General features: G+C 43.7%; 1 protein-coding gene across 9 annotated transcripts in view; it reads right to left on the bottom strand.

Moving 5' to 3' along the window:
• Positions 1-1,316: 1,316 nt before the first annotated feature.
• SLC1A2 (solute carrier family 1 member 2) overlaps positions 1,317-26,007 on the bottom strand; it is a gene marked incomplete at its 3' end in the record, with an annotated part of 120,756 nt that continues 96,065 nt past the window's right edge. For 8 of the 9 annotated variants that reach the window (XM_081152986.1, XM_081152989.1, XM_081152985.1 and 5 more), the window contains exons 9-11: positions 23,304-23,438; positions 14,405-14,636; positions 1,317-10,537 (exon numbers count right to left, since the gene is read on the bottom strand). In XM_081152986.1, coding sequence (XP_081009112.1) covers positions 10,466-10,537; positions 14,405-14,636; positions 23,304-23,438 — 439 coding nt within the window. Of the gene's footprint in view, positions 10,538-14,365; positions 14,637-23,303; positions 23,439-26,007 lie in introns of those variants that run through there. The other variant, XM_081152983.1, reaches the window with a different exon arrangement.

Below are 26,007 nucleotides of genomic sequence, written 5' to 3' on the forward strand. Positions count from 1 at the left end.
AGAAATTAGAATGTGGGGACCACACTCCCTAAGCAAGCAAAGTCACATTTCCCTCTGGCCATGTCCTTTTTTGAAAGAGTGGTTGATATTGGTCAAATTGTATCCACACTAATGTGTTAAGTTTACCACAGCTCTGATCTGTGGCTCTTTGCTGCTTTAAAACAAAATGGCAGCTTAGGTTTTTATTGGTGAACATATTTTCTACAAATAAGATTTTAATAACATTTTGAACATGCATGTGTTGTAGACTTGACTCCAAAGGAAGGAGAAAAGTGTCCTTTCAAATGAAGTGTCCATTATTTTCATCAGCAATTTAAATAAGTTGTTGACATTGGTGAAAAGAATTGTAATGTATCACATCTATGTATTTTACTTATTTAAAAACAAATATTTGCCTCCTTCTCCCCTCCCCCCAAAAGAAAAATAAGAACAATTCTAATCCAAGCCTTTCTATTGAATATGGGGTGCCCTGGAGTGTAAAAAGAGAACCCGCCATTCTCTCACTGGGTTTCCATTCTTGTATGTATACCTTTCATTGCCTGAGAATCTCATTATGCTGAGTATGATCCTACTTTTGAAGACCACGCATTTTATTTCTACAACATGGCTGTTAATTGCTTGCCACTTACTTCCATAGCAATGATTTCCAATCCTGAAGAAAGACATGCTGTGTTGGACTTACTGAAAGACTACGTGTTTGGACATTATCCTTTATGAATGATGGAAGGAAATTTTATAAACTGATAGTCATTACAGCTATTCACAACTACTTCCAGTTTTCTTCCTGGGCACCTGGTAAGACTGAACTTCCCTGCTGCCTTGAAGTCAGGTGAGCCATGTGACTTGCCCTGGCCATTCAAATAGGAGCAGAAGTAAGGTATGTGACATATGAGAGGAGGCTTTAAGAGTCAGTAGGATTTGCCATGTTCCCTCTTTCCTATATTTAGCAACTGCAAAAGCATGCAGATGAAGCTCCTCTTTCAGTGAGGATGGCATGGAGCAGAGTCCCTTGGTCAACTTGTGATGGATATGTCCCATGAGAAAGAAAGAAATCTTAGTTGTTTTAAGTTGCTGAGATTTGAGGGTCAGTCCATACTAACTGATCCACAGGGGTCATTTTGATTATACACCATACTTGTCCAACTCACTAATTTTAGATCATGTGACTCCAGTATATATCTAGGCTTCCTAGAAAATATTAATTTGGACACTGCATTTTAAAATCCTCAAATTTCTCCAAAAGAAACACTGGAGGCTCTTACTAGGTAACCAACACTAGTTTAAAATGGGAATTGAAGGCAAGACAACAACCAAGAGAAATTGAAATCCACATTTATTGATGAGAGATATATACACAAAAGTTAAAACACTTAGTGAAATCTTGGATTCACAGATTATTTCCAGTATATAAAGAATATCCAGTTATTTTACACATGAAATGTTACAGTAATCAGTCCACATTGTAAGAAAGCTTAGAAAGCTAAAGGTGAACACGAAAGACCTCAACTACCCAAAATGTGCTTTGCCAACAAGGCATTTCCTAGTACCATGTATAAGAAACAACCCAAAAAATTAGTTGAAGTTTTTATCTTTTTTCATCTATTAGTCTTTAAACACTATGTGCTATAGATGCTCTATGCTACATGACTTTAGGCCATTGGGGATTGTGAATATGAGGAAAACAGTTATTCTTATCTTTCATTCTGGACACACAAGAGTCTTCAGAGAGAATCCTGCCCAAAGGTTAGTTTTCTTTCAACAAGGTTTCTACCTTGAATTTGACAGGAGTTGAGGAAGTCACATTTTCAAGGGAAAATGTGGCTGTCTACCATACCTAGACCCCTCACTCCACTAAAAATTAATGTGCTTTGTGCCTTCAAAGGATCTCTTAGGCTTCACTCCTCTTGTGGAAAGAGAGGAGAACAGCATTCTCAACTGCACGTGGCCATTCTTCTCAGTCCTTGCAGAGGAGAAAGGGGCTACAGGAGCTATAGACCCCACAGCACTTCATTTAGTGATAATCAGACAGAATGTGTGTTTTAGGCAGCAAGTGTATAATTGCATTAGTTAATCTCATCTTCAATCACTCAAGACATGCACACAGAGCCTATTAGGTAGCGTTCATACTCCCTTCACATATGTGGGATCTGTGCTTGATAAGTTGCCTTTCTGCAGCCCCAAAACCTGTACACTGACCATTCCTGTGCTTCTAGTGCTCTTTCTACAGACAACTGTGCAGTCACTGCCAGAACTGTGCTTTTGTGGGGTTTGGCCTGCATGGCAGTTAGTCAGTAAATATCTTTCTTGTATACTGACTCAAGAAACCAAGGGAGACAAGGCTCTTCAGAACCTTTAAGCCGTGAGCAACACAATCAGAATTTGGCAATCAGAGAGGCAGACCTTTACATAAGGACATGATGCACAGAAGCAGACTAACCTTTTGTCTCTCTGAGCCCAATCTGCCAAGCAGAAGAGGGCTGTAGATACATATCCTCGTTCTAAACCCAGCTAAGCTTAGACAATCAAAAAGCTCCACAGTTGCACCTGCCATGCATTAGACAGATGGCAGATGACCTTTCACTAAGAATCATGGCCTACATCGAACCCTCCGTTGCTCTGAATTGCATATCTAAAAAGGTGCTAGATGCACGCAAACTTTCAAACAGTCATCGGTACAAAAGACTCATAGATAAGTTCTTCACTGATATACATCCCCAAATCACATTAAGAAAAAGGAGAAATCATTCACTACTGGGTACGTAAGAAAGAAAAGAAGGGTTTCGAAACACCAATCAACCAGTCTACAACATTTAGATGAACAACCAAAATTAACATTTAAATTAAATTCCATCTATGCACCATTTCACTGAAATTACACATAGATACCTACATTATAGCTACACAAGTGCATAGGCACTGTTCTTCATGCGTGAACCAAGTGTTACTGTGTACACACAAGAATTTCATGCTTTGACAGCTATCTGTACTTAAAAACCACAGGCGCAATCGTTGCCAGTTGAGGGAACTTCTAATCTTTTTGCTTAATGAGCAGCAAGTTCAAATATATCCCAGTGCACTTTCTATGTAACTGACTATGCCTTAAAACATGGCAAAAACACTAGCCCTACAACCATATCGGAAAGTGTGTTTGGCAGAAGGAAGGCCCCCCCCCTTGTCTTTGAAGTGACTATTGGTTTGCCTTTTGGGGAAATTACATAGATTGTTATTCACCCAAGGATGGAATCTACCTGGGCTGCTTCCAAACAATTTCAGTGTGACTTTAAGCTCCCACCTATGGACCCAATATTGTTTCATTTTTTCCCCCCTAAAAATATGTGCTCAATTCACATAACAATGTGAGATTTATAACCAATTTGTTTGGCAAGAAAGAACTGCCACAAATCTGTCCTGATTTTCTTCTTAGCACTAACCCTCAATCTCTGCTATTCAAATTTTTCTAAGCCAATTTTTACATAAATTATTAGTAAGGCATGGGAGATTTTGATACAGACGTAGCCCCGCTATTATCACTTTATTTTTCATCTTGGAGAAAAGTACAAATTAGAATGCTTAGCTGGAAAAACAAGGCCTGGTGTCAAAAATAAGAAACCAGCACCATCCCTTGATTACAAAGACTAATTGTTAAGATGCAGATTCTATCCAGCTAATGGAGTTAAGCAATTCCTTGTTCTTTATGGTCATTTTGTTCATTACACGGTAAAGGACTGGGTCCTTACATTTTTTAAATGTGGCTGTATGCTCAGGAAGCAACTGATAGCTCTAAATTGCTGTAGAAATTTCTTGTGCTCTGATTGATGACAATTCTACATATGTGGTTATTGTATAGAAAATACCATAAGAAAATATCTGTCTGCAAAATTACAGATACTAAATAGAGGAATTCAGCCTACACTGAGTTCTTTATGAGTTATGAAGAGTAGATAGAAACCTATACCATTATTAAAGGCTAAATCAATATTAAACATATAATATCCAGGACTATAAATACATTTTCTCATGCTCTTTATAAATAATAGCAAAGAAACCCGGGGATTTGTTGGAAAAAAAGAATGTAAGATTGGCTGGAGGAATCTGTGAGTTTGGGGTATAATACTGATCGGAGGGCAGTATATTGGCCCTGGTAACATAGACTCTTATGAAGAAGCCAAAATATATCTGCTGGCAGCAAGATCAAATAAGATTCACAGTTTGCCAGCTCTCTCCTCAAGCTGTAGAAAACAAATAGAAAAACAGTATACAAAAATCCTCACAAAAGTAGTTTTTATATACAAATCTCTGCAGTGACCAGATCATCTGGTCTGTGTTGTGCAACATGGAGATACAATGCTGAGGTTCACCAGGGGAAGGAGGAAGGGTGTGTGGAAAGATCCGGATGCCAGAGGATGAGTTCCCAGTAAGGACCCGAACAGAATGCTCCTGGGTCCCAAGCACCCAGAGTGTCAGCTTTCTGGTCACACATCTCAGGGAGCTCACTCCACGGGGGGACACCCCAGAGACATGCTAGGCCAACTTCCTTGGCTAGCGTGTGCATTTCTCTCCCGGCAAAGGCAACAGGCTGTTTGAGGCAGGCTATGTAGTTGCCATGAGAAGAAACAGAGCCCCGAAGGAGTGAGGCTCTAACTGCACATCCCTGTCCCCACGGGGGATGATGACAAGGGTGGCAGGAGCTGTTGCGTTCCAGCACTCACCCAGGAACTGGGGCGTCTCCGGGAGATGTGGAGACTGGTTGCTACCCACACTCTCAGTCCAGTGCCGACTCCGCAAAGCGGTGGCATCTGTCCCAGCAGCAGGTGTTATTCTCAGCACAGAAGGGCCCTACATAACAATCAGGACTTTTAAAAATATCTCAACAGATACTTGGTCTGGAGGTAGGAAGGTGGAGCGAGGCTGGGCATAGCAAAAAACTATGAGTAATTATTTGGAATGATGAGTAATTATTTGGAATATTATTTAGAATGACTGAAATAAGAACGTGGAGGCTTCTCTTACTTTCCTATGGGTTCATATATGGGTCAGTTAAGAAATAGTGTTTTCTTGCTGCTCTTGCTTCAGGTCTTCTGCACTAAAAATTTTAAATTAAAAAAAAAAAAGCAAGCCTAATCCATTTAGTCCTACTTTTATACATGGTTCCTCAAAACCTAAAGAGCTGAAGTCTTCTCTGGTGGTAAAGGTGCTCACAACACGATGAATACTAAACCTGTTCCATATTTAGCAAAAGTTTGGACAAAGGGCAAGGATGCAAGCAGTGGCCCGTCGCAGCAGAAGCAAAAAAGCACAACAGGTTGTTCAAAGGCCACGGCTGGTGGCTTGCACCTTGCATAGAGACCAGGCTTTCTATCAATCCTAGACACTCTGCAGGCACTAAAGAGGGCAGTGGGAGCCAGCACAGCTCCACTCTGGTCAGATAGAGCTTCTCTACCCGTGATGTGATGCAAACCAAGAGGAAAAATGGAGAATAAACTCAACCAGAGAAAGGACTTGCCCCGGGCTCACCTGGGCATGGGCGAGTATGACTGCACACGGGAGGAGAGGGAAGGTATTTACAGACAGTCGCTGTTATTGTGCAAGTGTTGCACTAAGTTTCATAAGACTGCTCAGGTTTATTTGCCAAAGGCTCCCGAATGCAATTAGCACTGTTTGGAGAAAACTGTTCTGGGTATTGGAGTGGGCTCTGCTGCTACAGCAGGAATGATGTAAGAGCCTGAGTGAGGCCGTAGATGTGTCCAGTCCCCTCATGGTGACTCAGGCAGCATTTTTTTCCTGAGCTGAATCACTACTTCGACTGGGACGGTGAGTTTAAGCAAAGAGCAGTTTTATAAAATTATGGCTGATTGTGTTTCAAAACACCAAGTGTTGGATTAATGTGGCCATCTTCCAAGCTTGTTGTAATCCATCATATAAAGAGAGAGGCTTGAATTTAATTTCCCCCAAAGAGGATGTGAAAAATCCAAACTGGTTCGTCATTATTGTGGGGCCTTCTGACTTAAAAGGTAAAGTCGTATTTTATAGTAATAAGCCTCTTAAAGAAAAATTAAATAAATCGTAATATCATGGATTCTTAGGGCTGGAAGGGGGTTTTAATCCTTTAACCCAACCCCTTTTCTTTATGTATGGGAAGGAAGGAGGCTGGGACATAAAGTGACTTGTGTAAGTTATCCAGCTGACACCCGGCAGAGTCTAAGTCAAATGTTTCCTCTACTCAGCTGCGTTGTTTCTCACCATCTGTATGTCGTTACCCGAAATAGCTCTTATGCTATAAAATCAGATACTATTCAATTAAGATTCCCTGTCATCTATTCTAAAACCAACCCTTGCACTCACTCATATGGTCATTTACGAAACTGTCCCTTAAGAGGCAACAATGATAAGGAGAATAAAAAGACAGGAGGGGAAAGGAGGGAAAATCAGAAGCAGCTCTGAACTCACTCCATTCAAGGAGTACAACCTGCGGACAACGCGACCTGCCCGGGTTGGCACTCAGTAGCCTTTCTTTCAGGTTTTAGCCAGAAATTACCACAGATACGGAGACCATTAATCTCCTCTGACAAGTGGAATTACAAAACTCGCACTTGAGAACTAATGCAGGCTTTTAGCTTAAACTTAACCTTCCTAGGCTCCCAGGTCCTACTATTGTCACTCAAAAAGCAAGTATTATAATAACGGAAAATTCCCATTTGGCCTTTTTTCTTGGCTTGGAATGAGTTCAGCCGAAGAGTAGGAAAAGCAAACCCAGCAACCCAGACAAGTGCACGGTCCCAAGAGCTTAAGAGCAGCGAAGTGGGAAGAGCTATCACCTCCCCGGGGAGCGACAGCGAGCACTTTCGGTCACGGGCCAGGCGAGGGCTGCTGAGACTTGCCCGGCAGGAGCCTGAGCCGCGAAGAGCTCTCCCAGCGTGTGCGCACCTGTTCGGACCGACTGCTGGGCTCATGGGAAAGTAAAGCGCTGGCAGAGGCCTGGACTCTGACGAAAGGGAAATATTGTACCATCACTTTTGCTGTTGAGAACACAGGGGAAGTGTGCTCTTTGCGAAACCATGGCAAGGTTGGGTTTTCTTCTGGGGACCCAGTAGATGAGTTACCCAACTCCGGAAGGACTTCTTGACTTTCAACACACGGGAAAAAGACATACTTCTCCATGCACCGGTGGAAATGACCTGAGACCCTCTAATCAATCGGTCGTGGGATTCCTGGCATTATCTACCCGGAGTACATCTCCCCAAGAACTGAATTGCCCCTAAGCCTTTCTCAGCTTCCAGCCTAAATCCAGGAGCTAGGCATCTTGGCATCCTTGTTTTAGTTTTTCATAAACATCCAGGCTAACTAGTAGTGGGAGAAGGGAAGTAAATGTTTGCCTTTTATGAGACATGGCTTCTGTGGGAAACGAGACCACAGGCTATATGTTTCCACACCCAACAGCAAGTAAGGAATGGAATCTGATAGCTTCCTGGTTCAGATGTCACCACCTGAAGTCCTACACTGAGGATCTGTGTGACCTAGGTGATTGCCTTAAAGCTTCACCTTGAGATATAAGTCACTCTTCTCACTGATTGCAGTGGATTCATAGAATTGGAAGTAGGTAACCTAATGATGATTCCCCTTGGGCTTCCCAATGGGCAAAAATGAAACTGGGAAGGATTAAAGTCCGCTCAGTTGGTTTACTCCTGAAACAATTCTGTTTCCTAAAGAGTGAATGAGTCTATAACACAATGGTGTTGCCAAAGCCGACTTACAGACCTCATGGGATGCGGTATATGTACCTGGCCTGCCATATTTGTATATAAATATAACATTTATGCATCATCAAATATTAATGGGTGATTACAAGCATTTATATCTGTGTCGGAGCTATTACTATAAATCTACATATATCACGGGCAGATCATACATATCCTACTTAGAAAGAGTTGTTAGAGGTATACTCCAGATCTGTTTGTTCTGTTTATGGCACATGTACTGGGCAAGGAAAACCCCAGTGGAACAGGCATGAGAAGAATGAATGAGACCTAAAAAGAATCAAAGGATATAGTCATATGTCAGCTCTAGATGCATCCTGGATTTTCAGGCTTGACTTGAATTGGAGAAAGTGTTAATTTTTAACATGATTTGCTGAATCCAGATAAATGTAATCTCCGAAGTAGATTCTCATGGGACTTAGTGCATACAGTCTCAAACCAGAAATACCTGCTTTGCTAAGCTGTGCGCTTTGTTTCATTTGAACACATTGTCCCCTTCTATGCTTATAAACTAACTGGGTAACTAGGGAAAAGCTGAAGACAGAGCAAACAGAGAAGACATTTAGGCAGAGTCTTGGGAAGACAATCCTGAGACCACTCCTTCAAGAAACATGTCAGTGTGTACATGTGGGCTAAGCTGGCCTTTAACAGCAAAAACCACAAGCTCCTAGGTGCCCTGCCTAGATCCTTCTTGCCATGAAAAAGTGCTTGGGAGAACCACTTACAGATGACCCTTAACAGTTTCACAGCTGTACCCAGGAACTGTCCCCCTGACCCACAGCATCTGCTGCAAAGGATACATTTCCCACAGCTATATTTCAGCACATCCTGGGCCACTCTGTTCACTGTCCCTCTAATGAAAATGAAGACCAATGCTATTTTTTAAAAGCAAAATCCTGCTTGGTATTGCTCAATAATGATCCTTATTCGAAAATAACTAGGGTTTAAGAGACAAAAACAATAGAAGCCTCAGGTATTTTGTATGTTCCAAAGGTGTCTGATTTGGAAGAGAAAAGTTACAAGGAGTAGGTGATAAAGGGTATGTGATGTCCATAAATATCCTCTCTTTAGAGAATTTAGACTATCATTATTCATGAACATCTAGCATCCATTTGCTGACCTCAGGTGACCACCTGCCTCCCCCGTGTGAACCAAGGTTCTACACACTCCTTCCAATGTGCTTTACTTCTCAGTGATCCATGTTCAGGTTCTCAGCAAACTCCCAAAGAGAGAAACCTTAGAAAAATACTGTGGGTTATGCACTAGAAAATGATAGTAGAGATATTGAAAATTTAACTTACACAGTCATTCAGGATTCATTGGGTGTCTACAGCATGCAAGGCACTGTGCTACTCCAATTATATTACTTATTCCCCCAAACTTAGGCAGCCTTGATAACGTCCCGTCTATGAAGCTGTGTAGAGCCATCCTTTGTTCCCACTTCACAGTTCAAGGCTGCCTTGACTTTGCCACAAGAACGGCACCTTTTTAGTATTTTGTATATATGTTTGTTTTCTGTTCCTCTCCCCAGAGAAGACTGAGGAGGAAGTCTGGCTTTGCTTCCAACTCTGTCCTGTAATTGGTTTTATGTGCTTTGAAATAACATAACAAAAACCTTTCTACGTATTAGATTAATTACAGTCTTTTGTTTTTATCAAGAGACAGTATTAAAAGAGGCCCAGCCAACACAACTGTCCTCCATGTGTAAGAAAAGCAAAATAATTAGGCCTTGTAGTTCAATGAGAACATGACTGAAATAATTTGGGGATCCAAAATGTCTTTTTGTTAGAAACCCAAGCAAGAGCTTTATGGGTAAAACAAAGAAAGTGAAGCAGAGACAAAAATAATCTCACTGATTTCACTCTGACAGATGAATGCAAACCAAAGATCAATGAATTTGAATATCTGAATCTGTTTAAAATGTATGTGGACTGTGCTCTCTTACTTTTGTCAACATAACAGTGGTTCTATGGATATTACATTCTAATCCATTATCAAATTTAGAGCAAATTATGCAACATACTCTGAAATTTCAATAATAAATGTTCACAGACTAGGTAGGACAGGGCAGAGGCTCAGTGGGCTCCATAGCTAGCTGTCTTTAACGGTATGGCTCCCACTGCAACTCTCTCTGAAACACTGAGCTAAAAAAGCAGACAGAAGATAAATTATCACAGTTCCCTAAGACGGGTACTTGCTTTTATCAACACATGAGCAAACTCTACAAGACACTGAAGGAGAATTACTCTGAGAGGCTCCCTACAGAATCTCTTGTGCGTAACAAGGCGAAGCATGGAGAACACTTGGAGAGAGAACACACATGAGATAACTGCTCATTACCCCAAGTCCCTGGAGTGTACCACGGCGCCTGAGTCACATCCCCTGGGGAAAGAGCATCCACGGTCCTGCATCTTGAGGGGAAAGGGAAGCTGGCAAGACTGTGTCTTCAATTCAAACGGGTCCCTCCAGAAGCATCCATTCCGACAATAATACAGGTGAGAAAATTAGACGGTTACGAAGCATTATTTGGCAAAGACACAGCACCATGCCTATCACTGACTCACAACAGATCCTCTAAGCCTCGGGGAGCAGATTAAGTAAACATAGAAATATAGGTATTTTTTTCCTTTTTAAAGAAAGCTTGTTTATATTCTCTTTTACCATGAGATACGTGGGGGAGTTTATTCAAGAAATTGCTGAGAGTCACGTCCTTATTTTTCACGTTTCCAAGGTTCTTCCTCAACACTGCCATCTGCTGACTTCCCATTGGCTGCCAGAGTTACCTGAAAATAATTATCGTCAACATCCAGCTTAGAGGCCGTGCACCAGAGAACCACCCGCGGGTTACATGGAGGAGCACAGATCCCGGTGAGACTAGGCGACTTCAATATCAGTCTTATATGCTGCTCCTCCCAGAGAGATTCTGAGCTAGTCTTGGGACTCAACACTGATTTGTGAACATTAAAAAATACTTACTTGCCTTGGGGGCTATAGAGGGCCTGGAGACACTTGGCGATTTGGGGGATAACCTCCACTATGCTTTTAGGGTTGTGGGGTGTCTAACTACCCATAGACCCATCACACAGTGATGCAGTCCTTAGATAACAGTGCCCGTGTGCTACTCCATACAACCACAGAGAAAAAATCCAGAGCCAGGCAGCTAGTTCTACTCATGCATGTGAAAGGTTCAGTTGCAAGGAGGCCAGGTGAATTTGATACATGTCCAATTTTAAAATCAGAAAGCACAATGGCCTGGATACCAAATAAGCTATGCAGGCTTTAAAAATTGAAAATAAAAAGGGGGTGTTAAAAACCTGAGATCATTTACTAATCGAATGGAATCACCAGACTGTCTATATCCCACTTCCCCGGCTCTAAGCGAACTGAACCCTTACACAGAATGGGAGGCTCCCCCTCCACTTCTACATTTTTCCTAGCTTACCTTCCATCTGTCTGTCCTCAACGTCATGTGCAAACTTAAACCCACGACTGATATTCCACATAATGGAGGGACTGGATTTATGGAAGCATTAGAATATGGAGACATGACAAACGCAGCAACGTTTGAAAAAAATCTGGCCTTCCCCGAGTGGAAGTGAAACACATGCGCTATAAACACACACAGCATACCAGGAACAGAAAACCAAGTGCCCCTCATGAACCAAGTGAATGCAAAGAAAAACTAGCCATTCCTCCAGCCCCCTTAGGCCCCCACATGCAACAAGCAATGACCACTCCCATGCAGTTACTATAATTAAAATACAGAAGCTATCGCGGAACTTTCAAACTACTATCACCATGCAAGAGTTAGAAAATAGAGACCAACGTGACATGACAATGCTTGGGGTGCTTAAAGTTTTGACCAGAGCTGCAGCAAAGTTGTTACCCCTTCAGTGAACTGCGGGGAGAGACCCCCCCAGGAAGGAACACACTGTCTGCCTGGAGAAAGCTGCCTGCTCACTCCGACCTTGAATGTGCCTACTTGGCTTTCAGTGAGGAACCAGATCCATGGCTGTGCAGAATTAGGAATCACGGTGTGGTGCCTTTGGAAAACCAGACAGCTCTTGGGGGAGAGGGTTGTTCTTTTGTTTTGTTTGTTTGTTTGTTTGTTTAATGCTGGGGCCTGTGTTTCAAAAGTAGTTGGGAGAGCAGCTATTTTGGTATTTCTTTTTCTGGCTGGGTCAAAGAAATCTGGGACACCACTCCCTGATCCATTCTACTCCTTCTGCTCTAACCACCTGGGTAATAGAAAAGTGAAAACAGGGAAGGAATTGCCAGTAAGCACTGATGTCTCCCATCTCAGGTTTTAAAACAATGAGATTGAGAATGGGCCAGAAGGAAATTCAAAGGCATGAATAAATGTGATTCAGATATTCTGGCAAAGTGTGCAAATTCATCTCCATAGCTCTGGTTGCCTCCTCACATTAGAGTCAACTCAGTTAGTTGGTCTAGAGTGAGAAGAGTCAATTTGCCTCACCTAGCAACGGCTGAGGACCAACTAACCTTCACTAAAAAATGCAAACAGCCCAAATACTTATTAAAGCAATATGGCCATTATCATTTCCATGACCTGGTGAATGCTAATTCACCAACAAATTTATAGATGGTTGGTTAGGTGGCCAATTATGAAGAGAGACTGAGCCACTGTCCATGATACTGTCCAGAAAAAAAAAAAGGTTACCTGAATTAAAGCATAGGCTCTAGATGCTACAAAGCTACATTCAACAGATATTTCTAGAGCACCTACTGCATGTCAGGTGTGGCTTCAGGTGCTAGGACACAGCATTGACAAATGGGGGCACAGTCTTCTCCTTAAGGGCTTACTTCCTACTGATAGGGACAACTGACAAACATTTCCTTTTAAAACTTGAATTGTTTTGCTTAAAAAATGAAGCAGATTTCTCCTGATGTACTTGATGTCCTTTAAGGGAAAAAAAAATCCAGGAAGTCTGAAATATAAAGATATCTCCCTGCCTACACATCTTCTTCTTCCATACGTGTCCTGATCTTTGAGATGCTCCAGAAGGGTCACAACATAGACAATTAACCACGAGGATTCTTCTTATACATCATTGCAAAATTAAAAATATGTGATTTCATTTCATTTCATACTAATATGTTTCCTTGTATGGCAGTAATTTGGGATCAAGCCTTATGGCCACTACAAAATCGTACATTAATTCTCTTGATCTCCCATGGCCCATTCAAGGCTTTATACATAATGGTCACTCAATAAACATGTGATGAATTATCAAAATACACATGGTTATAGGAATGAGATAGGGTTGCTCAACTAAACTTCACAAGGCACGCAATGAATACTTATTAAATATAATAGAGCATAAAGCCATTCCTTGGGAATGTTGACCCTTGTTGACCAAAACCAACATTTTAATGGGGAAAAATCCAGGACATTTATTTAGATGTGAGGAATACTAACTTTCTAGGAGAATGGAGTATACTCTTTAAGTACATCTGAATTTCTAATAATTTAAATCATCTTCACTGAGTCAATTAAGTTATGCAATTGCCTCTTGATGGGTGGGGTCCCTACTTCATCCACACTTGTACTTGATATAGAAGGGAGAAGCAAAAGGCTGTGGCTGGTCCATGAGACTTCTGGACCTATGTTGCAGTCCAGTAAATAGAATTGCTTCTGTGTCATCCTAAGTGGCCTGGCAGAAGCCATTGTGTATATTTAGAATGACCCAGAAGTAACACAGAAAGAAATCAACTATAAATGCAATCTCATCAAAAGGAGTCAAAAAGGTATCAGAAATTTGTGTTGGGTTCAAATTGTCCTCAGATGCTGCCTGGAACCATTTTAGCAACCCAACCCCCAGAGTGGACTCGGCTCACCTGCCAGGGTTTCTCCAAGTTTGCTTCGCTCTGGTTATGTCACTCTGTCTTTGACAATGTAAGTTAGTTACAGAGAAGGTTAGACAGAGCCTATCGAGCTTGAAGACAGCACCCAACAGCTTGGAAGAGTCCAGAACATCCATGCTTCAGGAAAGATGGTGCTGCCTGGCAGTGTGTGAAATGTAGTGTTTTTTAGAAGACATCTATGGATGATTGTCCTGAAGGATAGATATCCTTTACATGAAATTTTTCTCATACTTGGAACAAAGTGACTGCCAGGTCAAAACTCACATTCCCACAAAAATAATTAAGACAAAGATAGCTGCATAGTTATGTGGGGACATTTTTGACCCATTCATGATTCATGATCCACAGCAAGGAGAAATACTTGTGCTATATGAGTCAAATGATTCTGGTATGCCTCTTGGTGCTTCACTTGAGAAACAGAAAATTGAAAGCCAGCAAAACCCCAGAGACCACAAATTCTTGGGCAAAATATTCAAGAAAAACAATCAAATGTGTGGAGTGGGTGAATAGGGGAATCAGAATGACTGCTTTACATCACATGGACGAAAGAAGCAACTGATCGGCTCTTTCACTGTTAGACCTGTTGATTTCCAGTCGTGTTAGACACAGAGTTAGATGATCTGGGACTCACAGAAGCTTGGGTTACATGATTCTTTAGAAAAATAAATGTGACAGTAATACATGCAGGGCTTTGGTGCTCATTTTAAGAAATCAAGCATGCACTATTATATACAGGTCTCGATATCCATGAATTGGAAAGGTACCTTGCACTCATCTACTATGACAGAGTTGTGTGCGGCATAGACACATTGATTAGAGTTGCTCTCCCTATGGTTCTTCATGTCATCATAAATGGACTGAGTCTTGGTCATTTCAATATCTTCTTGCGCTCGGTGCTGGGAGTCAATGTTATCCAGCTCGGACTTGGAGAGGTGATAGACAATCCCAGCCCCAAAAGAGTCACCCACAACATTGACTGAAGTTCTCATCCTGTCCCTGGGGACAAAGAACAGAAAATGTTTAGTGAGGAAACACAATACTATGGCGGTTGAGAGGTCAAGGTCTAGAACCAGAGACCTAGGGTTGAATTCTGGCTTTACCTTTCCCTCTGCCTGATCTCAGGCAAGTTGCTTGACCTTGATTTCTCTGTTTGTTCAGTGGAGATAACAGTCATACTTCTCTCATAAGCTTGTGTGAAAATTAAATGAGAAAATGTAGATAAATTGCTTAGAAAACTGTCTGATGAAGGTTAAGCACCCAATAAACAACAGCAAAGAGAAAGGAGAAGGAGGGAAGGAATGAAATGATTAGAGGGAACTCATGCGTCCAGGTCTCAGATCTCAGAATTAGTACCTGGTTCCAGATGCTCCTAGTTGCGTCCAGCACTTCTTGATTTATACTGTTTGTAGAAGACTCCACTTCAAAGATTACCTCCACTTAATTTATGAATTCGCTAGGAAAGAATGACCACCTGCACATTCTAATAACAGAAAATCCATCTTTTTGTAAGGACTGAAACTAACACTGTCCTTCCCCCTACACCCCAGTCACGCCGCAATAGACACATATACACAGACACAGCTGTTGGGTAAGAAACCCAGGCACAATTTTCTTCCTGACCAATATGTGTAGTGACTATGTGTCTTGGAAAAACCAAAATACTTTGTCTTACTCTCTTTATTAACCTAAAAAAATGAAATCTTCCAGAGTGCCTCTTGAACAAGAAACCGTTAAGAAAAATCCTTCCTCAAATCTTGTTTTTCAAGTTCTGATTTGAAAAAAATGGGATGGTTGATAAGTCTCTCTCTTAGAAGGTGGTGGATATGGAGAAAGATGAATCTGTGAAAGATTTAGGAGACAGAATTACAGGACTTGAGGACTGATTGGTTGTAGAGAATAAAAAAGAAAAGTCAAGGATTCCCCTCAGGGTTCTGGTTTGGGCAGCCGGGGGATAGTGCTACCATAGTTATGGGGCATAACTGATTGTGGTGGGAAAGACTCTGGTGTCCACTTGAACATACTGAGTGTGAGGGGGTCTGGACCCAGCAGAGGGGGGATGTCCTTCAAGTGGCTGGGAATATGGACTAAAGATCAAGAGGGACATCTAAGCTGCAGGTAGTGAATTAGGAGTCAACATCTAGAGAGGCTGTGGGTGGATGCCACTGGTGTGTTTGGTTTAATCCCTGGAGAGCATGTAAGGTGAGAAAAGCAGATACCACCTAAGGAATGAGCAAAGAAATAAAAATCATCAAAAGTGAAAGGGGAGTAGAAGAGTTTGGGGAAAGCATGTTTCAAAAAATCAATGCCCATCACTACCTAGAGCTCAAGTAACGTAAGAAAAAGAAGTGTCTCTTGGTTGTAGAAACCCAGAGGCCATCATTGACTGGCAAGGGCACCTTCAGTACGGGGGCAGGGAGAGAAGTCAGCTCCCCATAGGTGGAGGATTGAACCAGAGGCGAGGAAGTGGAGACATTATGTATAGTGAACTTATTCAGGAAGATGACTGAGGAGGTGAAGAGAAGGGATGGTAGATGGAGGGACACAGAAGATAGAAGAACTTTGGGTTTGTTTTTGAGGCCGCCAGGGGAATATCTGACCAACCCTGGGGAAGTCTGGCTCTGGCCACAAGCAGGATGTGGGAGTTTATGGTTCACATGTGGAAAATTCCTTTATGGACTAATACTTTCATTTTCTCTCACAGCCAGCTCTGACCATTGAGGAGGCTCTGATGACCTCAGGAGCTTTTAGGCTACTTGGTAAAAATAATTTTAGAGTTTTTGATGCTATCCTTGGGTCTGGATGCTGTGTGTCAGGACTATGGGAAGGAGGCAGAAATGAGAGCAGAATGTTTCATTGGATTAGCTTCATTACAGGTGATATCGCTTTTGGAGCCACTAGGAACCAAACACGAGAGGGGGGCTGAATGAGCTGTTTCACACTGAGGCACTGGGGCTGGTTCCTGGAAGAAAAGCCAAGGTGTTCTCTCTCTTGTCTATCTCTCCACCTAAATCCTCTGGTGGGAAGATGATGGAATTGTCTGAAAGTCCTGGTTCTCACAGAAAAACAGAGCGGGGAAGCGAGGTCGCCCAAAATTCACCTGGTTCCTTCTATTGGGTTGAACCACATAAACTTGCCATTTCTATAAGTCCCCTACCAGCAAATATTGGCAATTTCATATGACTCAACTTAACATTCATAGCGACAAGCCATCGTGTCTGCCTCTCAGACGGCAGGATGCCCAGTGTGGTAGAGGGGTCACCTAAGGCCCCAGACCTGACAAGGCTGGCACAATTCTGGGAATCCAAAGACTAAAGCCACTTGAATTTTGGAAAGGGAAGGAGAGCCCACGGAAGCACTGGCTGAGTGTGAATTTGGATTCCAGCCTGGATTGTCATCCTGGCTCCAGCAGGGCAAGTTACTTAGCCCTTCCTGCTCAGCCTACTCATTTGTAAAGTAGGGAAAATAATATCCACCTCCAAGCATGCCGAGAAGGAAATAACTGCTGACATGCACTGAGTGCTTGTCATCTGAGAGGTCCTCTGCCAAACTCTTCATCTAAAAGGCCTGACCTAGAGCCCAACACAAACTCAGCACTCAACCCTGGCTTTTCATCACCATCGTTGTTGCTGTTACTATTATTATTATTCTAAGTAATCAGGGGAGTATCATTTCCTCTTTCATTCCTCCACTCACTCATAGATTCCTCTTTTTGCACCTAATACACTCTGTTGGGATTTTTTTTGACCACATCTGTCCCCATTACTAGACTGTAAGCTCTTTGAGGGCTGACACCATGGTTTACCTCTTTAAGACACCAGGCTGGTGGGAAGGGGACAGGCAGGAATGTGAAGGAGGTGGGGATGGATTGTTAGTTTAAGAGGGCAGATTAACTCTAGAAAAAGAATTATTTTTTTGTTTAGCAAACATCAGTTGGATGTTTTGGTGGTGAAAATTAGGACTCTGGGCGAGATCTGCCAGGAGGAGGAGGGAGACACAGAGAGCCAAATCACCCTGCCTAGGAAAGTGAGAGCTGTGTCCTGAGAGCTGGGGAAAGACACAGAGATGGAGGGAGGGGGGCCCGGCGAGGTGGGGAAGCACTAAGACTGGGACTAAACACAAGTAGGGAGGGATTCCCAGGGGTGGGGAACACTGAAGGATTTTCTTTTTTAAGGAAAGGGATGCCTAATATTAAACTTTTACTTTTTTGCATTACCTAAAATTATTAACAGTGACTACTTCAGAGAAACAACACTTGAGATTGTAGGGGTGGAAAAATTGTCCCTCCTTCCCTTCTAGGTTCTCCAGCTGGTCTAGTAACTAAATGAGCATAATACAGATAAACAGGAAAAAGAAAATTTAGTTTTGTACTTATAGAAGCCCCATAAAAACATGAGACTTCCAACAAGTCAGGCAGCTGAGGCTCATATACCATCCTGAGCTAAGGAGAGGGGTGGGGGTTTGGGGCTTCGCAGGGAAGGAAAACGATTCACAGGCAGATGAGAGGAGCAGATGTTTGGTAAACAGATGCTTGCCCCGCCATGCAGAGAAGTCTTTTCAATGAAAAAGTCATCTTTGGTAAGAGCTCTCTTCCTGGTACAGGATCCCTTTCAAAATTCTTTTAGGCAGTTAAGGGGGAGGTAAAAAGTTTTTCCTGCTGGCAGGGTCTCGATTGCCTTCAGCTCAAAATAATCCACATGGCAACTGGAATATTTCAGGGGTAGCCTATTCTGCTCCCCTTCAAGATCCAATTGTAGGTGAAGGGAGGTTTGTTTCCTTCGCATCTTATAACTCTCCGGAGCTTTGCCCCTCCTTTCATTTTTCCACGAGCACGTACTTCTCTGATGATACATTAAAGAATGATTTTGCAGTGCAGATCGATAGCCCCACCACCCTGGTCTGCAATTACACTGCATTGAATCAGAGACACTTTGGCAGGGAAGGACTGAGCAGAAAAGGGTCACGTTCCACGCTGAGCTTGACACAGACTGGAGATGAGGCAAGATGTAGGAAGGAAAGAATTCAGTGGAAGTGGGAAATCAAAGCAAAAGACTTCAGCGTAAGCCCTTGGAATCTTCAGAGATACGGTGAATGTAAGAATAGCTTCCCTTTTCCACAAGACACGGAGTGGGGTTAAGTCAGTTGTGTGTGTGTGTGTGTGTGTGTGTATGTGTCAAATTAAGAAATGAGAACCCAAATTGGCAGGCCTGGGACCCCCAAAGAACAACCACCTGATCATCTGGGTTTGAAGTCCAGTTTAGTCATTCAATATCCGCTAAACTGGGATAGGTTACTACTCTCTGAGCTTCAGTTTCCTCAAATGTAAAACGGGCATAATACTATTAGCTGCCTCATAACTCGTTGCAACTTTGAAACAAGTCCATGTAAAGTGCTTAGAACAATGTCTAATGCTTAAGGAGCAGTCACTAAGTATTAGCTATTCCCATCCTGCGTCCTTTGCATTGATTTTCATTGTATGGATGCATGAACTGTCACCTCTCTCAACTGGTGCTCAGGAAAGCATAGAGATGCTAACTCCCCACAGCCAAGAGCTCCTGCTCCCCTTTCCCATCTCTAGTCCATTGCTTCTGGAAGTGAGGTCCCTGCACAGCATAATCAGCCTCCCCTGGGAACTTGTTAGCAATGCCAATTCTTGGTCCCCACCCCAGCCCTTCTGAAGCTCCAGGAGATACTGGTGCATGCTCAAGTTTGAGAATCATTGCTCTATCTCCTTCAGGGATGGATGCTAATGGGGGAGTACCCCCTGCAGGGAGGAGGCCCTTTAAGGCCTTCCTTTTAAGGGCCATCTCAACCATACCCAAACTAGTAAACGGGTTCCCAGAAATGACCTCACCAGCAGTCTCACGTGATAAATGGGCCATCAATCCACTTGGCTTCCACTTTATTTTGGCTTTTCTTTTCCCACCTGTGGCCAGACCCAGGTATTTATCACCTCTCTTGGTACCGGCTGCCAGTTTTCCATTCTGACTCCTCCAAATGAGAGGGGTGTCAGAAAGGCCTCTGAAAAATATCTGCCAAGGATTCCTGACACAAAGAGCTTCCTGGACTTGGGGAAGGTTCTAGTTTTACCAGCCCCCCCCATCCGGTGCTCTAGGAGTCTAGGACTCGGGCATTTTTTGGGGCCCAGAATCTTGGTTTTCACCGTGACATTTACAGAGCAGCTAGCCTGCCCTTTGCAAAGCGCCCAGGGCTTGGCGGACAGGGGTGGGGTGGCTGGTCTCCAGCAGTTGGCAAACAGCGTGGCACATGAAATGTCGCTGCAGGCTTTGTTTGGTTTTAAATTGAAAAATTGCTAGAGTTATGAAAGCTTACAAGTCTTGCCTAGAGGAAAAAACATCCCACTCTACCTCGGAAATGAGCAGCCTCTCCCCTTACACCCTATATCAACTCATCCCCCTGCCCCACTCACACATTAACGGGCACCCAACAGCGTGGAGCCCACGGCCAAGGGTGTGTTTCCGGAACGCCTCTTGCTGGTGGGAAAGAATGCAGCTTCATTACTAATTCAGAGCAGGTCTGACCTAGCTACAGACCCCTACGCACATTTTCCCAGGGTCCTCGACTCTCCCCTTCTCTTCTCCAAAGGAACATTCATGCTTATTTGGATTACAAACCTCCATCACCTGCAGAATCCTAGTGCGGGTCTTACAACTAGAGGGCACTCAAGGGCGCTAGGTCTAGACTCTGCTTTCAAACCTATAAGTTGTGGTTCCCTGGGCACAGGACGTGGTTGAGGTCCAGAGAGTAAGCAACCTGCCTGAAGTGCTACAGAGGACAAGCGAAGGGCTCAGACCCAGGGCACCTGCCTCTTCGCCTCCTCCCTTGATCGCCAGAGAGCAGACCCCAGAACTTGAGGACAGCTCTTCATTCGCTCCTTCCTTTCCAACCCAGCCTGGGATCAAGTTTTCTCATATACGGTGTCATCAGTATAGATAATCCCAACGTATCAACCTTTCTGTTGTTGTTCAGCCAACTCCCTTCCACTAGCACGTTTCAGCCCTGGAGTGAGGATGCCCCGCTCTCTGTGCAAGTGTGAGCACGCGAGCGCCTGTGTGGGGTGATCAGGGAGGACCCAGCCCTGCTATTCCATTTGCTAGCATTTAGGTCAGAAGTAGGCAGGGCCTTGGATGGTTCCTGATCTGAGTCTCATCCAACAGGCTTAGAAGCAAATGACTGCCAAGAAGACCAGGCCCACAATGGCTGACCTCCTGGGACCGGAGAACTTGAATTCTAAGAGTGGCTGAGACCTTGATGGTACCCCATTTGTCCCCACTTAGGCTTTTTGTTTTGTTTTCTTTTAATCCTGAGAGGAGGGAAAAAACAGGTCAAGCAAAAAATCCTCTGGTTAGCATGTAGAACCAGAGGTGACCCTAATAGGGCTGCCTTCTCCAACCTTTCCAATTCTGGGCCTCTCTCTGCTCCAGCTTCCCACTGTTAGGCCTGCTTGGGACCAACTAGGAAGCTGTGTGGGTTGGAGCGAAGGGCCCTGACCTGGCCACACAAGCTTTCCTGTGCCCCAGGTAAGAGACCTGACCCTTCTGATTCCCGGTTTCCTCTGTGAAACACACAGTAGGGCTCTTTAGGAATTATCAACAGATGTGAGGAACACTGCAATACCCACAAATACAAGCTCCTTTTCTTCATTTCTGGATAATATTAGTGCATTTTTTTTGCACTGAAAAGCATTTGCATTATAATGGGGGAGGCAGCCTCTATAATAATAATTTTTAAGACATGAATCTCTAACAGTGAATTTTGGACCTCAGAAACAAGCCCAAGAAAAGACTAGGCAATATCGTCACAGTAGGCAAGGGACCCTTGATGACAACACAGGTTTGAGAGGCTCCAGGGGCAAAGAGGTGGAGGACTCAGTGAGCAAAAGTCACAGGAGAAAAAGATGGGATTGTAATAGCTTTCTCTGTCTTTCTTCTTGTGTAGAAAGGCCCCTGGTTGTTATGCAGCAATTCTGTGGTTAAGTTTAGCATGAATTTATGAGTCTTACTGTGTGCTCTGTCCCCGAACCATTGCCAAGTTTTATGGAGAGACCAGGCTATCTTCTAGCCTTCCCCGATGTCCTTTCCCTCAGCCACGCGCATGGTTCGCTCTTTAAGATATAGAGGGAAGGAACTTACTTTAGCACTGGGGAAACCCAAGTCCATAAAATGTGACTTCTGGTTCTTAAAAGCCAATCCATATCAGAAAAACTGCCCCTAGCGTGTGGAGCAGTTTTAAAAACGTGTAGGTACATGGGCCGTGGACCCCTGCGTCAGCACTGCCACTCTGTCTCTGACACTGAAGTCAATGGCACTCACCAGCCCCTGTCATACAGCTCCAAGACTGGACAGGAGACCTCGGTGCACATCCCACAGAACATGAGCCTGAATGTGCCCTTAGCAAGGATCAATTCCCACCTCCATACTGGGGACCACCTGGCTGGATGGGCCACCTTTGTGAATGGACAGGGAGCATCCTACACTAGGAAAATACATTTCACTGGGACAGGTAGCTGGGCCATGTGTACAGAGTCAAGTGCAAGCTTCTCTACATGGCCTTTAAGACTGTCCATCTTGCCTCACCTTTTGGCACTCCCTGCCTCACACTTTGTGCTCCAACAATACTAAACCATTCGCCAGTCCCCACCATGCCACCTCCGTGCCTTTGTGCAGACTGGCTTTGATTGGAATATCCTGTTTTCCCTCCCACCTATGTATACCTGGGTAACTTCTACCTGCCAGTTGTGATTCAGCTCAGCTATCACTGCCATTACAAACTTACATATGAATGATTATGAATGTGGTGGCCTCCAAAACCAAGCAGCCCTAGGGTTACATCTCTGTTCATTCTCAAGTAACATTACCTCCCTCAACCTCAGCTCCCTCATCTATAAAATGGGAGTAATACCACCAAACTTTCAGGAGTTGTCAGAGGAAGATGTAAAGTGCTCACTAGAGTAGTTGGCACATGGTGAGTGCTCAAATTCAGTAGCCATTCCCACTGTGTCCTGATTTACCCCCTCTGCCCTACCGTCCTAGACTGGGATGGTGCCTCTATCACTACCCTTTCATGCATGTGCTCTCTTTTAATCTACCCTGTTGAAGAGGAATTTACACACAATACATGTACCTATTTTAAATGCATGGTTTGATGAGTTTTGACAAGTGTAGACACCTATGCACACCTGTGCACACAGAACACTTCTGTTACTCCTAAAGATTTCCTTGGGCAGTTTCCCAGCTAATCCTCAAGCCCCTACCCCTGGGCTCAGGCAATCACTGATCTCTTTCTATTGCTAGGGATTATATTGCCTTTCATAGAGCTTCATATAAGTGGAATCATACAGTATATACTCTTCAACGTAATGATTTGAGATCCTTTGCACGCATCAGTACTTGGTTCCATATTGCTAAGCTTCTAACCTTATCTTACAATTTATCTGATTCCTCCACTAGACTGAGAGGCCCTCAAAGATTGTGTCTTCTTTGGTTCCCAAATAGGCACTCAGTAAATGTTAGAGAGAAGAAAGGAGGGAGGAAGTGAGGGAGTTGCAATGAGGACTGGCTAAGATCTTGGCTGCAACCTTGCAGCTTCTCCGCCCCTGGAGGCAGTAGTCCTGTCCCCAGCAGAACCCCATCTGCAAGCACTTACAGCAGCCAGTCCACAGCCACCAGCAGGCTGATGTCCTCCGTCGGCAGGCCCACAGCTGTCAGGATGAGGAGCATGGTGACCAGCCCAGCACTGGGGATGCTGGCTGCTCCAACACTTGCCAGCGTGGCCGTGAGGCTGTGAGAACAGAGAGGGTCAGGTCATGGGAAGAGAAAATGGCCTTGGCAAAACCACCTCTGGCAATTTTAAGCTTTCATGTTCCCAACAGTCATAAATTCCCCTTTCCGTCCCAAGAAGTAGAGAAATCTAGAGTACCAATGCCCACGAATTAGGATTTATTTGGATTCTGCTTAACTGTGGTGGAAACTTATAAATTCATGGGTTGAAGTCTTATCCCCATCATGATATTCAAGTAGCCTAGAATATCACAGGGCTCAGATTAAATAAATTTAAAAAAGCCTGGCTCTAAAATCAGGTAAGGAAATATTAAAGAAGAAAAACAAATCGCCTTTAATGCTCCTACGGGAACACCACTCTTTCTGCTTTCGCCTTTATGTCTCTGTGAGCACCAGAGGCTTCTGGACTACGTGGCAAGAGTCTGAGAAGACCATTGCCAATGTTAACATGAGAACTCAGAATAGCAAATATCCAGCCCAACTAAGTGGACATCAGGGGAACAAATCAACAGATTCCAAATGACATTAGGCTTCAGATGCCTGGATGCTTCATCATAGACTGGAAAATCCATTATTCAGACAGCAGGTGCCAAGAAATGATAATGAAATAACGGGATGTTTTCTGTTTGAAGCATCTCGTCATTTGCTTTCCAAGCAATGACAAGGGCACACCCAGCACCATTTTGAAGTTATCTCTGGAAGAAGGGTTTAATCGAGGGTTCAAGCTCCCTGTGGAGACACCAGGGGCCTCTGTGGTCCAGCAAAGGGCAGTGACTTTTCTTCCTCCTTCCTGGAGGCCATTTATAAAAGCTGTCATTTCTAAGTGGAAGGATGCTTCTGAAAATACAGATCCCCAACTTGCTTTTGTGGGTGCTGGAAAGCAAAGGGGGGCTGATTTCTTCACAATAATAAAATTCTAGAGTTTCTAGAGTAGCTCCTTGAGCTCCAAACTAAGAATCAGGCTCCTAAACTGGAGTAACCAAGGTCCAGGCGATCAGTGTGACCAAGCACAGAATCCTGGGGTCTTACAGTTGGGAGGGACCTGAATTTATCCAGTTTCACATATGAGGAAAGGAAGGCCCCAGGACATTTTGTGGTTTTCTTTGTTTTTCCATATTGTCCTCCTTCCATACTTAGGCCTGTTACAGTGAAGATACCTCCCTAGGTGGGGTCTACAGAACCCATCTGTGCTATTCCCCTGCCCCACCGACGTGGAGCTGATGTCAGGGTTTAGAGAACTCCATTTTCCTTGGCTCCATCTGGGTCACAGGAAGGTCACAGATAATCCATCTGTGATTATCACTGAAGGTTCTGGAGTTGAATGGCCGGGGTTCAAATCCCAACTCTGCCACTTATGAACCACATGACTTTGGGCAACTTTACCTCTTTGTGCTTTGATTTCCTTACCTGTGAAAGGGGAGGAAATAATGGGATCTCACTCATGGGACTCAGGAGCTAATAAACAAAAAGTACTTAGCAGAGGCACATTGCAACCCCCAATAAATGTCAATTATTATTCTTGTCAGAAAACCTCCACAGGATGAGGCTGCTTTGCAATGAAAAACTTCCCTAAAGCCCCAAGAGCTGAGAGGTGGGAATTCTCAGCCATTTCCCTGACCCGGATAAAGCACCAGGGAAGGGGAACTTCCCAAGTTCCAACAATCTTGGCCTCAATAATTTTATTTACAACCCCAGCTGCTTCTGTTATGAGTCACTCTTACACATGCCTTTGCACTAGGGCCACACTGTCTGGTTACCTCTTGGTTGTGTGTGACAAATTCTACAAAGAGAACACTTCCTGGCAGCTGGTTTTGCCTCTCTTTCTCCACTCCAATCATATCCTCGTGGGCTGAGTGTCCATGCAATTCTAAGTTCTAAAGAAGCGCCCCGAGCAGTGATCTCCCCTCCATCCCTTATCCCTTTCTGCTTTCCCTTCCCCTCCTTGGCGCATTTCTCTAGGGCTGGTTCTTGGATGCTGTGCACTCATCTACTTGATTCCAATGCCATGCTGCTTCTGATGTCCTTTGATTCCTCCCCACATTAAAAACTCTAAATAAATGAATTCTAATCACGTGGTCACTGGTCCGTTCTCCCATCTCAATGTTCCCATCGAATGGTGTGAACTTGATGGGCGGTGTGGTTGCCTTCAAGGCCTACAATTTGTGAACCAGAAATCATCTTTGCTTGGCTTCAAAAGAAGGGGCTTCATTAAGGAGCCCTTTTCATCTTTGAGTTTTAAAGCAAGGGACTCTGGCAGTCTCACATGCAGTCTCTTAGGACATGATTTAGAAGGCTTGATATTCTGACCTGAAGCATGGCTTCCCTCATGACGTCACTGTCACATTTTTTCTTTCATATTCTAGGAGTATTTCATTTAGTATCAATAACAGTAATAATACTAGTAGCTAACACTTATTGACAGACGACTATATACCAGGCGCAATGCTCTCAACCCCTAGAATGTGTGATTATTGCCCCCATTATACAGATGAGGAAACAGGCTCCTCTATAGTAGTCCTATGGACTGAGTTGTATTCCCCAAAATTCACTTGTTGAAGCCCCATTCTCCA

The sequence above is a fragment of the Miniopterus schreibersii genome (assembly GCF_964146895.1).
Source record: "Miniopterus schreibersii genome assembly, chromosome: 12".
NCBI lineage: Eukaryota > Metazoa > Chordata > Mammalia > Chiroptera > Miniopteridae > Miniopterus > Miniopterus schreibersii.